Genomic DNA, 13,109 nt, shown 5'->3' with positions numbered 1-13,109 from the left:
GAATTTCTTGACGAGTTTCGGTTGATCAATACTCTGTCCCAACGAGGCTGCTTTAGATGAAAGTTCAGATAACTTTCCAGAGAAAGTATCAATACTTTCTGGGTCATCCATACTGAGTCGATCGAATTCATTCATCAGTGTCTGCAAACGAGCTTCTTTTACACGTTCGGCACCAAGATTTTTGGATTTAATGCCTTCCCAAATAACTTTAGGGGAGTCATCTTCTCCAGCTTGTAACACCATATTTTCCGGTATTGCTCCAAACAGAAGTCCCGTTGCCATGTCATTCTTTTCTTCATCGTCTGTGCCTGGATCTATTGCTGTCCAACACTTATGAATTCTCATCAGAACCTTCATCTTCTTCGCCCAAACTGTGTAGTTAGTCTTATTGAGCATTGGACAGACTATAGCACTTGGAATGTCTTCTCTTCTTCCTAGCGCCTTCGTCTCCGTTAATGCTTTTGTATCAGCCATGGATACTTTTTTTTTTTTCTTTGCAATCACAATAGAACCTGGAGCTCTGATACCAAATCTAGTAACCAAGGATCGTATGCAATGCAAAGTATAAAACAGTAGCTTCGTTTTATTCCTCTTAACTTATGAGATCACCTTACACATTAGATCTCTTTATATAGGCAACAGATATCCTTAACTTAACCTATTACATCGAGATATAGGAAACTTAACTTATATCCTAATCTTTCTATTTGTTATTCAATCTTTCCTTATATGAATAACTTGTATCCTAAGTAATCTTCTTTGAAGCTTATCCAACATACACCAGGTATGTCATCTCCATTATCATAATAATTTTTATGATGTTAGTCACGACAACAACTCTTGGATCCCCTCCAAAACTTCCAGTTTATTGTGAAACGCCTCTGCTTGCGAGTTGAACAGACTCGTAGTGACATATACATCACTGCCAACAGAGAAAAAGTAATATGAAAAGTAATATGAACCGGGGCTTCTAGCTCAGTTGGTAAAGGGTTCACAGCTGTGAGTTCCGCCACCTGGGTTCGAATCCCGGCCACTGGGGAATTAACATTTCGGCATCGCCAGGGACAGAGGACTGACATGTGTCAACACATGACTAGTCTGGACCACTTCTGTGGGGCCAGGATACCTCTGTATAATTCAAAAAAAAAAGTAATATGAAATAGCCAGCGTATATTTAATCAGTTATGAAAGTGATGAATGGCTTTATATACGAAGATATATTAACTTGATTGTTGCCATAACACGTTCTTTTCTCCGAGGAAGGTCACTCACTGTTCTCTTCACAGCAGTGAGTTCTCCAGTAATGTCTGAGAGTCAATGGAGCGCTCAACTATTTATTGGTTTCAATAATTAATCTGGGATGAATCAGATATTAATCGGATGAACCTGGAATATGTGTGTTTGTATTGGCTAGGCCATGAGGCGATTCGTGATTCCCTAACCTAAACCATTCTTCAAGTATTGGATAGACCGGTTCTCATCAAAAGTGATTGAATCACTAAACCGTTAGAGGAAGTCGGTTAGCCAGAACATCCAAAGCTTACTATGAACAGAGAACCGGCCTTGAGACAGCGTCGGAAGGTGGCAAGACGGTGGACATCAACGGTGGCTGGCATGAGTGTCAACTGAAGCACATGGGTAAATTCAAATAAACAAACCGGTTCAAGATTTATCATTTTAAGTAGTTTGTAAAAATATTTGTATTCAATCTCCCCAAGATGTGTCATGAAGGTTGATATCTCCAAGGCCTTCGACTCAGTTCAGTGGGAATTTGTTCTGAAAGGGTTGGAAGTTTTGGGATTCCCGGTTAAGTTCATCCATTGGATTCGACTGTGCATTACAAGTCCATCCTTCTCGGTTCAGGTGAATGGTGATCTTGCAGGATATTTCCAGAGTGCTAGAGGCTTGAGGCAAGGATGTTCTCTCTCTCCTTACCTCTTTGTGCTCTGCATGAACATTCTTTCCAAGAAGATTGATAAAGCTGTCATGGAGAAGAAGTTCAAGTATCATCCCTGCTGTCAATCTCTCTCTCTCACTCATCTGTGTTTCGCAGACGATCTGATGGTGTTTGTAGAGGGGTCGAAAGCATCTATTGAGGGCGCTCTGGCAGTATTTGATGACTTTGCAGTTTGGTCGGGTCTAAAAATCAGCATTGAGAAGTCCACCATTTATATGGCAGGTGTTTCTGATGTAGAGAGAAGAAGAATTTTGCAGGATTTCCCGTTAGCTGAAGGTACATTACCTGTGAGATATCTTGGCTTACCTCTAATGACTCAAGCGATGAAGAAGCATGACTATCAGCCTTTGGTGGAGAAAATGAGAAATAGAATCAGTACATGGACCAGTAGGTTCTTATCTTATGCAGGTAGGCTGCAATTAATTAAAGCAGTCTTAATGAGCTTTGTTAATTTCTGGTCTGCTGCTTTCCGGCTCTCCAGTCAATGCATTGAAGAAGTTGAGCAGATCTGCTCGGCGTTTCTATGGTCAGGTCCCAATCTAAAGGCCACAGGCGCCAAAGTTGCTTGGAAGGAAGTATGTAAAGAAAGAGATGAGGGAGGGCTAGGTATAAGAGCTTTAAAGGATGTAAATAAAGTGTGTGGTCTGACGCTAATCTGGAGGCTGTTGACGGGGGACTCGTTATGGAGCAAATGGATTAAGTCAAATCTGTTAAAGAAAAGAAGCTTTTGGGAAGTGAAACAGGACACACAGTGTGGATCCTGGATGTGGAGAAAACTTCTCAAACTAAGAGATGTGGCTAAGAGGTTTTATCGGAAGGAGGTGGGAAATGGTCGTCACACCTCCTTTTGGTTTGATTGTTGGTCTGAGAAGGGTGTTCTTTTTGACTTACTGGGTGAAAGAGGGTTCATTGATATGGGGGTTCGAAGAGAAGCAACTGTGGAGGAAGCTATCACTGGTCGGAGGAGAAGGAGACATCGTTCTCTGGTTTTAAATAATATTGAAGAGGAGTTGGTAAGCCTAGAAGGAAACATTGGTGGTGACCGGAGTGATATCAGTCAGTGGAGGAGAGAGTCTGGATTTAAACAAGATTTCTCAACTTGTGAGACTTGGAAGATGATAAGAGAAGCGCGGGAGAAATGTGATTGGGGAAAATGTATCTGGTTTCCACAAGCTACTCCCAAATATGCTTTCATTATGTGGTTGGCGCAATTGGACAGGTGGCTACAATGGATAGGATTGCCCGATGGAGTCAAGGTGTTGACACTACATGTGTGTTGTGTAAGAGAGGTCAGGAAAACAGAGACCATCTGTTCTTTGATTGTCTTTACTCTCAGCAGATATGGAAGTGTCTTGCCAAAGGTATCATGGGCAATTCGTTCACGTACTCCTGGTCAAATATTATGCGTTTCATCATGATTGGGAGTTTAGACAGGAGGAAGAGCTTCTATCTTCGATATGCTTTCCAGGAAGCTGTGTATGCTCTATGGCGTGTTAGAAACAGAGTGAAACATGGGGAACGGTTACCTCCAATGATGGTTATAAAGAAGTTAGCTGACAAGGGAGTGAGGAATAAGTTGAGTTTACTGAGATCAAAGGGAGTAAAAGGGATGCAAGATACTTTACAAATTTGGTTTTCCACTCGTTTGTAAATTGCAAATTTTGGGGGGTTAGTTTCAAAGTCTAAAAATCGTTTATAGGAAGGGTTAAGGTATAAGAACACACTTTTGATGTACAAAGGCTTTTTTGATGAATAAGAATTTAACATTCATTTAAAAAAAAAAAATATTTGTATACATAGTTTTGAAGATTTATGAGTATAAAGGCCAGAAATAATTAACAGAAAAATCTGTTCATAAGTTTCAAGAACGGAGAACCTTAGCATCGATGAAGATCATGTCAAGGCCCATCAACTGGCCAACGAGATTAACGTTTCTGGATTCCCAGAATGTTGCTAACCTCGAGGGTGGAGGAACACCTGCCAGCCTTCAAATCAGCAAGTAACAAGCTGCTTAGCCATTATAATGAGGAAGAATTATAGAATGTTTTTGGAATTGTTAGGATGATTCTCGATGCAGGAGGACTAAACATTTTATAGATGGAGATCCACCTCTTGGAAGAGGATAAAGCGAGACTTAATGATGTTGAATCAATGAACTTGTAACGACATTGGGGTGAGTAACCAAAACGAAACGCCGCCAACATATACAGACGCGCAGCTTAAACCGACGAAGTATATCTCTCTGAGAAACTCAAAAACTATGTAGATGCTAAACGTAAGCAGATTTGCAGATTATGAAGAACCGTAACGGCGGGGAGTCAACTCCTACAGAGCCCCTAAATGTGAAAAGCCAATCTCTCATAGACAGCCATATTCACATAAAGATAAATATTTATTTAAAAAATCGGAAATGGTGGAAATGACATAAAAACCGTGGAATAGTTAAAGTATTTACAAGTTTTACCAGGGTATAACCCATCCGCCCGGACCCGACCCGGATTTATGGTCAATTGAATTGAACCGAATCGTCTAACCATCTAACCCATCCCTCGAAACCAAACCAATCGCTCGAAACCAAACGAAACCAAACCCAATCCTCGAAACCGAACCAATCCCTGGAAAACCAAACGAAATCTGTCGGTTTTCAATAACTCAATTTAATTTAACTGAATTTCGACAATCTCTTCTTCTCCATTTTTCCCCCTTTCACTCACTCAAATCCCCTAATTCGAAGGATTTGAACTCGAGTTTTGAACTCTTTCAGCCTCCAATTGGAGTTGCCTCAATTCCTCTACGTACCCAAAATCAACGGTGAGAACGAACGGAGAGAGAGAAGAATTCAGAGGAAATCGAGTGCGATGGTGGTTGAAACGAGAGGAGGTAAGAGGAAGGATAATCCAACGAAGGAAGAGACTCGGAGAGTGAAGTTTGCGAAGGAGAAGGAGACGAGTCAGACGACGGCGGCGGCGGAGGACTTCGATAACATCGAGAAGACGACGGAGATGACGGAGACTGCGGAGAAGACGAGTGAGGACTCGAGGGAGACTACGGCGGGAACGAAGCCGACTGAGCCGACTGCTCCGACGACAGTTGTTGGTGGCCCATCTCTTCCAGCTCCTCCAGCTCCTCCAGCAACTCCGGCGATTGGGACTCATTCTGGAGATGATGAGATTGAAGGTTCTGAAGAAGGAAATGAAGACGGAGAAGGTTCTGAAGAAGAAAATGGAGATGGAGATGGAGCTGCAGAAGGAAAGGATGATGAGAATGGAGGTTCCGAAGAAGTAAGAGAAGAGATTGAGAACGTTGAGGACAAAAGACCAGAAGAAAAGGTATCACATTTGGATGAACTAATATACTTTGAAGTAGTAGTGGTATAACTTGATTAAGATTTACTGTAACTTGCAGGAATCTGATTACATGTTGAAGGAGATCTCTCACACAATGAAACATTTTGGAAGGGTTGTGAAAGAGAATACGTTGTGGCCTCTTCCAGGTTTCTGTGTCCCAACTAGAGGTATGTGAAATCCCTTTAATGACATGATAACAATTATGATGGCATTACATAATGTGGTGTTGTGATGTTTTACAGCTTATTGCATTCGAGGCAATTCCTACATATTTGAGTTAAAACTAAGGTAGGACTAGGGTAGAACTAAGGTAGGACTAGGGTAGAACTAAGGTAAGCCTATGGTAGGAGTAGGGTGGAATAAAGGTAGAACTAAGTTTGTACATTTATTCTATTGACAGAATATTGAAAGATTGGCCTCGGTGGAGGAGTTTGTGAAGGACGACTTGGATGAGAGATTGGCCTCGGTGGAGGAGTTTGTGAAGGACGTAGAGAAAGAGCTCTATGTGTTGTTTTTACAGAAGTGAAGAACTCTATGTGTTGTTTTTTTTGTTTTATCTGGTAGACAAACTCTTTGTATTCGGTTGTTTATTTTTGTTTGTAACTAATACTTATCGGATATTTTGAAACTAGGTTTGTGATGTTATTTTCTGAATTTGGTCAAAAGTAGTCAAGTAGTGAACACAACTAGAGACTAGAAGGCCTCGACTAGAAGAGAAATAATTGAAACACAAGTTCTTAACAACTAAGGTTTTTAATTGAAACACAACCACATAATATTGATTAATTAAAATAACTGAAACAAACCTTAGTACATTATACAAGTCTTAACAAAACAAAAAAAAGACTTGTTACCGAACCGAAAGTGGAAATAAACTGAGACACTGGAAATAGATTGGGAACACTAAGAAATAGATAGGGAACACTACGAAATAGATAGAGAATACTAAGACTGAATCTCATTCATGGACGGAAGGTAGAGGTAATAAGGCTCTTCAGCTTATCAATCTCTTCAGCCATATTATTAACCTCCCTCCTTAGGCGCCTCACTTCATCCTCAACACCCAAAGCCCATGGCTGACGAACATGCATCCCATCGTCCTACACAGTTATACCAGGAGTATACATCAGTTTCACTCAGTATCATTAACTAAGTTTCACCAAAGTATAAAATAAGTTTCACTAAGTATGACTATACAAAGAAGGAAAATTACCTCATATTTCTTGCAGGTGAAGAACCTAAGCCCTGGGTGGGTATCGAAATCGTGGCGATACTTCGGCGGTAGAGTTATATCCGTCTGAATGTCACCACCACATGGGCAACGGGTAGGAATTCCATTCATGGTCAGTAGAGAGAGTAAGAATAAAACCGTGGATTTAGAGAGAATTTAGAGAGAAATTAGAGAGTATTAGTGAGAAATTAGAGTGTATTTAGACAGTATTTATAGAGAATTTAGAAAGATAAGGAGGTTGAGGAGGAGGAGTAAATATCGACATTTTGAGGAGAGAGATGGAGACGTGGGTTTAGAGAGAGAAGGAGTGGAGGAGTGGAGGTGTGGGAAATGACTAAAGTGGTACAGTTGAGGGAGTCAACTTTTCCTGTTGAGGGAGTCAACTTTTCCTGTTGAGGGAGTCAGCTGAGGAGACAAGAGAGAGAGAGTCACGAAAGCAGAGAAGGAAAGAATCTTGTTTTTGACCGAATCGAAAACATTTCAAAATGGCGCGTTCTTTTTTATTTTGTTTCCCCCCAAAATATTTGGGCATAGTTATACTTAAGTTTCTGGTGTTACAACATTTCTTCATAGTTTTATTTTTCGTGATTTCAACATTTTTTAGTTTTACGGAAAATTTAATTTGTTAATAAAGTTTTACTTGTTATTTTTCAACATTAACATGTAAGCTATACTGATTAGTGGAAGAATATTTTCGAAATCACGAGAATTGTGAAATACTCCTTTGTAAGGTGGTCTTATTAGAAAAGTGATCTTTGAAAGACTATACAATGCATAAGAGAAAATGTGATGTCGATTAATTTGTTATATTAAAAATTTCATATTTTGGCAAATATATTTCAGCAGTAGTTTTTGTTGATGCTTAAGGAGATTTTGTGTATTAAAGACTCTAACAATTATGTGTGTTGGATTAGAGGGGATTAGGTGGCTGTGTTGTTACTTTCTACATTGTTACACTATGATTTTACTAGTTTTCTGTAGTTTTCCATAATTCTCGAATAAAAGGGAAGCATAAGTAAACGCATAAACAACAATTTCAGATCATTAAACATCGGTTTGAATACAGGGAAACATAAGTAAACTCATAAACAACATTCTCCTCAAATCATTAAATTAAACATAGAGATTCTGAAAGTCTCTAGCGATTTCCTCTTCTTGTTGGATCCTCTCCAAATTGTGTGCGAGTTCTGAAATGGTTTCGTGTAACTGCTCGATCAGACGACGCTGCTCTTCAATCTGATCACGGGCTTCAATCAAAGCCAATCTTTGCCATTCTGAACCATCCTCTACATCAACCCATTTGAAGTACTGGCATCCATTTTTCTCCTGACACAAATAACCTTTTTTAAATAATGTAATTTTTCAAAATCCGATCTCAGATCACAATTTCTATCATCGGCTGGGGTACCTTATAACGGGGACAGCCATAAAAACGTCGGCCCGGGTTCTTGTCTGTCCAAGCTTGTCTGATTTTGGCATCTAAGCGACAGAAACACAACTTTCTTCCAGAATTTTGCCTTGACGAACCCGACCCATCTCCCTGCATCTTTCGAGAGAGAGAGAAGTGATAGAAGTAGAGAGAAGAGTCTCGGGAGAAGAGTCTCGAGAGAAGTGAGAGAGAAGAGAAGTGAGAGATGTGAGGAGTCAACTTTTCCTGTAAGAGAAGTAAGAGAGAATTATTAGATTTATAAAGGAATATAGATTACTCCTTTGTAATCAAATTTTCACTAATCCAAATTCAGAAATAGTTACACCTTGTTATACTAGTTTTCCGTGTATTTCCAATACATAGTCGCAAAATACTAAGTTATACTTAGTTATACTTAGTTATCCAAATCCGATTACAAATAACAAAAGGAAACATAGCAAAGCATTGACTTAAAGCAACATACCAAAAGCAACATACGAAAAGAAACACACCAAAAGCAACACACGAACGAAATAGCAACACAACAAAGGCAACATTCCAAAGATCTAGTAATCCGTCTTCCCAAGCCTCAATAACCTGACTACATTTTATAATAGTTGGCTGCTCAACATCCATATCTATTATCATCATCTCCCTGCAACTATCATCTGCTTCTGTTGATAAGCTTGCCCGTCTCCTACATACAGAGTTATGGCCTTAGGTCCTACTTCATGACTATTATCATCATCTCCCTGCAACACTTCGTAGTTCATACCATACGAACTTATGCCCACACTCGCCTCATCCACTAACAAAAGAGATCTACGGTTGTCTTTATCAACAGTTATTAGGAAGCCAAACAGATCATCATCATCACGAATATTTTGCTGTTCTTCAGATCCATACACCAACGGCATGCACCTCATTGCAAGTTTTACCTTACTCTCATCCAAAGCAAGCTTTTTATACAACTTCTCTTCTAGCATTGCCAAACTTAAATCCTCCACTGTTGTCTTCAAGTTTAAACAAGAGATCTCCCTTTTGAACTTGAAATAGACGCTCACATAGTTCATCATTGTATCCTGCAAAAACAAATGAATAAAGTTCTAGTTATACCAGTTGAATCAGAGTATCGACTTGTCTGTTTTACCTACTCTACATCAGTTTTACTTGTTAACCTAGAATCAATTGGAGCCAATGGCACTGGAGAGCTCGCGGGAGAGAGAAAAACTAACCTGCATTACAACGTTGAGGTCCCACGGCGTCGCCGGAGTAGAGGCTCGCCGGAGTACCTATCGACTTCGACAACTGAGGAGAGAGCTCGAGGCCTCAGAGAGCTCGCTGGGAAACAACCAGAAGAACAAGACAGATAAGAGTGAGCTGGAGTTCAGAGGAGAGACAGTGCGCTCGAGTCAGAGGAGCGACCAGTGAGCTCGAGTTCAGAGGGGAGAAGCTCGAGTTCAGAGGAGAGAGAGTGAGCTCGACTTGAGGAGAGAGAGTGAGTTCGATGTCGGAGGACTCTCGATGTCGATCGATTTGCTTTTTTAATTTTTTAATTTCTTTTATTTTTAGTTTTTTTTCAATTCAAATTCAATTGGAAACCGAAACCGAAATGCCAAAACCAAAATCCCTTTAACCATACCGAAAACCATACCAACAGAATTAAATTTGATTTCTTCTTTTTCTTTTTAAAAAGCCGACGGGGGCAATTTCGTAACTTCGCAGTGAGTTAATGAAAATGGGGTATAGGAGATTTTAGGGGACCATAGGAGATTTGCTCTTTCTCATTTAAGGGCTCTTGAGCAATTGCCTCAGGAGGATACCGTAAAGAAAGAGAAGACGATATTGGGCCAATATTAAGTAAGTATTTAGTCCAACATAATAATTTGAAGCCCAAAATACACATGTACTTAAAAGCCCATTAAAAATACAAACAATAGCGAGACTTACGTGAAAATATGGCACGTGTAACTTCCTCCTTTTACCTATTTAACTGACGTGTCCTGATGAAAAAAGCGAGACATCTTTTCTTTATAGTAATAGATAGATATAAAAAAATAGTTTCTGAATACCCTCTAATTAATCCCCGATTTTTCTCTAATTGTGAACCGGCTGCCTAACTAGTACCTAGTGTAATTCCAAACACATAAAATAATTAATTTCAAGAAAAGAGAAGTTTCATGGGTATGGAAAATCCGAACAAAAGAAATTTCAAATTTAAAGGGAAGAATATTAAAGATAAGATTGAAATAGTTTAAAATGCAAGTTTCCTAACTTCACTCAGATGTGGCTTACTAAAAGTATCAGGAAATATCAAATTTAGAAAATAAGGTTCTCAAATATCAAATTGTGTTATTCCTAATAAGTTTTAAATAAATAAATATGTTATATTTTTTTAATGCTGATTTATTATGATATTACAATTATTAGGAAGATTAAATAGACGATTCGACAACCGACAATACTACCTGTCTTATGAAGATCTACGTCTAACTACATCATCTGAACCGTTCTATGAAGATCTACGCCTGACCAGATTTACTTGCACCATATTGAAGATCCCTTGTAATCCTTCCTTCCATAATCTGAATAGTTGCATGTAATTGTTCCTTCTATAATCTGCATAGTTGTCTAATAAATCACGTTCTCTCCGGGACTTGAAACCTGGATTTGAGATAATCTGCAATAAATTGCATAGTCTGGGAGTCGAACCCCAGACCTGGATGTAGAAACCTTTAGACCTTAACCATTAGGTTACGGTGCTTCCACAATAAATATGTTATATAAGGAGATGCAAAGTGTGTTATATATATAGTTTTGCAGTCGAATGAATTTTCCAAAACTAATAAGATTAAAATTATTGTAGGCCCTGTGCTTGAAAAAATGCTTAATTCCCGAAATATATTCAAAATATTTGTAGACACTTGTAGGGAGGAGGGAGTATAAAGTAATACAGAGATCCCTCGCACTCTTCGCATCGCACCAATTTGGTTTTATGGTTTCGAGAGCGATCTTGTAATTTTTTTTTGTTTCTTTCTCTCTCGTATAGAAATCTTCAATTCGCTGTTGATTGATTCGTTTATAAATGTTAGGTCTGGTTTCAGAAATGGCGACAAGTGAGAAACAAAGCAGCCCAAAGCCTCCACCTTCGCCTTCACCTCTCCGCAATTCCAAGTTTTTCCAGGTGAATTCTTTTTTTCATATACTTTAGGATCAAAATTCTCGATTTTGTTTCAGTTCCCGTGATACCCATTTGATCTGTCACCGTCCCTTATCATGTCTTTCCTTATTTGAAATCTGCCGTTGAAACACTTGGCATCACGTTTACGTTCCTCGATTAGACGATGAATCACGTGTTCTGATTATGTTGTCATCTCATTTGTGTAGTCGAATATGAGGATCTTGATCTCTGGATGATCTGGATTCATTGGCTCTCACCTTGTTGATAAGCTGCTGGAAAACGAAAAGAATGAGGTTCACATTAAATCATTTATACATAACCCTCATTTGATCAACTACTGATTGGTTTATATCTTTCTACCCATCCTAGGTGATTGTTGTTGATAACTACTTCACTGGTTCCAAGGACAACCTCAAGAAATGGATCGGTCATCCTAGATTTGAGCTTATCCGTCATGGTATTGCTCTTCAAACTCTCTTGCCCGTTGCCGCTGTTATGTCCATTTAGATCAGCATTTGTATTTGTGTGTTTGGGGTTTTAAACAGATGTCACGGAGCCACTGTTGATCGAGGTTGATCAGATTTACCATCTTGCATGTCCTGCATCTCCCATATTCTACAATTACAATCCCGTTAAGACTATCAAGACCAATGTGATCAGCACACTTAACATGCTAGGTCTTGCCAAGCGTGTTGGAGCAAGGTTTGGGACATAATCTCTCCCCCACTCTTAATCTTTACTTTACTCTTCTTTGTCACTAAATAAGTCTTTTGGTTTGAACAGGATTTTCCTTACCTCAACCTCGGAGGTGTATGGAGATCCTCTCATCAATCCCCAAGCCCGAGAGCTATTGGGGAAACGTCAACCCAATTGGTAGCCTCATACACTTCATCACCTCTTAATTTATGTATGTTTTACACTGTCTTACAAAAGTTGGTGCTATGATGATAGGGGTTAGGAGCTGTTATGACGAAGGCAAGCGTGTAGCTGAGACTTTAATGTTTGACTACCACAGGCAACATGGAATTGATCAGTTGTTGTATCTTCCCGAGGCATTCTCTCGTTGACTTTTGTTCCTTACCCTTGTTCTCTGTAGAAATCTGCATTGCCAGAATCTTCAACACTTACGGTCCACGCATGAACATAGATGATGGGCGTGTCGTAAGCAACTTCATTGCTCAAGCACTTAGGTGAGCTCCTTTCCTCAACTCGTCGAGCTATAATTCGGATTTGATTGTTCATCTGTTTGGTCTTGTTCTTGCCTTGGATATTTTTATAGGGGTGAGGCATTGACTGTTCAGAAACCTGGGACACAGATACGTAGTTTCTGTTATGTATCTGACATGGTTGAGGGACTAATGCGCCTCATGGAAGGAGATGAAACTGGTCCAATCAACATCGGTAACCCAGGTAAGCCTCGTAGCACTCCTCCGTTAGACCAATATCTTCCCTTTTGGTTTGTGTCTAAATCGTTGATTTTTTTGCAGGGGAGTTTACGATGGTGGAACTAGCTGAGACAGTGAAGGAGGTGAGAGTCTAGTTTTTTCTCGATTTGATAAAGAGTTGAGTGCTTTCAGATTCTTATGATGGTTATGGGTTGCAGCTGATAAATCCGAGCATAGAGATAAAGATGGTGGAGAACACACCTGATGATCCAAGACAGAGGAAGCCGGATATCACAAACGCTAAAGAAATGTTGGGGTGGGAACCGAAGGTTAAGCTCCGTGAAGGCCTTCCACTTATGGAAGAGGATTTCAGGCAGAGGCTCGGAGTCACCAAGTAAAACTTTGGATCAAATATCAAACGCAAACGTGAATGGACTACTATTAAGTCATTTTCTACATTTCAATATCCACGGTTCAAGTGGTTGGTTTCATTTCATATATAGTATGTTTTTATTTTCTACAGTCATAAATGTTATTAGAAAGAAATAAAGATCAAGATGGACGAAAGCTATTTTCTTGATATTGCTTTCATATGCTGTT

General features: G+C 39.5%; 1 protein-coding gene and 1 pseudogene across 1 annotated transcript; both read left to right on the top strand.

The window, feature by feature from the left end:
- The first annotated feature begins 4,758 nt into the window (after nucleotides 1–4,758).
- LOC130504677 (uncharacterized) lies at nucleotides 4,759–5,675 on the top strand. The gene is made up of 2 exons (XM_056999300.1): nucleotides 4,759–5,286; nucleotides 5,363–5,675. The coding sequence occupies exons 1-2, from the start codon at nucleotides 4,816–4,818 to the stop codon at nucleotides 5,477–5,479; spliced, it is 588 nt and encodes a 195-aa protein (XP_056855280.1). The 5' UTR covers nucleotides 4,759–4,815; the 3' UTR covers nucleotides 5,480–5,675.
- Nucleotides 5,676–10,964: 5,289 nt separating this feature from the next.
- LOC108840189 (UDP-glucuronic acid decarboxylase 5-like) lies at nucleotides 10,965–13,109 on the top strand (annotated as a pseudogene).

This window comes from Raphanus sativus, chromosome 2 (assembly GCF_000801105.2).
Source record: "Raphanus sativus cultivar WK10039 chromosome 2, ASM80110v3, whole genome shotgun sequence".
Taxonomy (NCBI): Eukaryota; Viridiplantae; Streptophyta; class Magnoliopsida; order Brassicales; family Brassicaceae; genus Raphanus; species Raphanus sativus.
The sequence above is the reverse complement of the archived record's forward strand: the minus strand, read 5'-3'. Positions and strand labels throughout refer to the sequence as shown.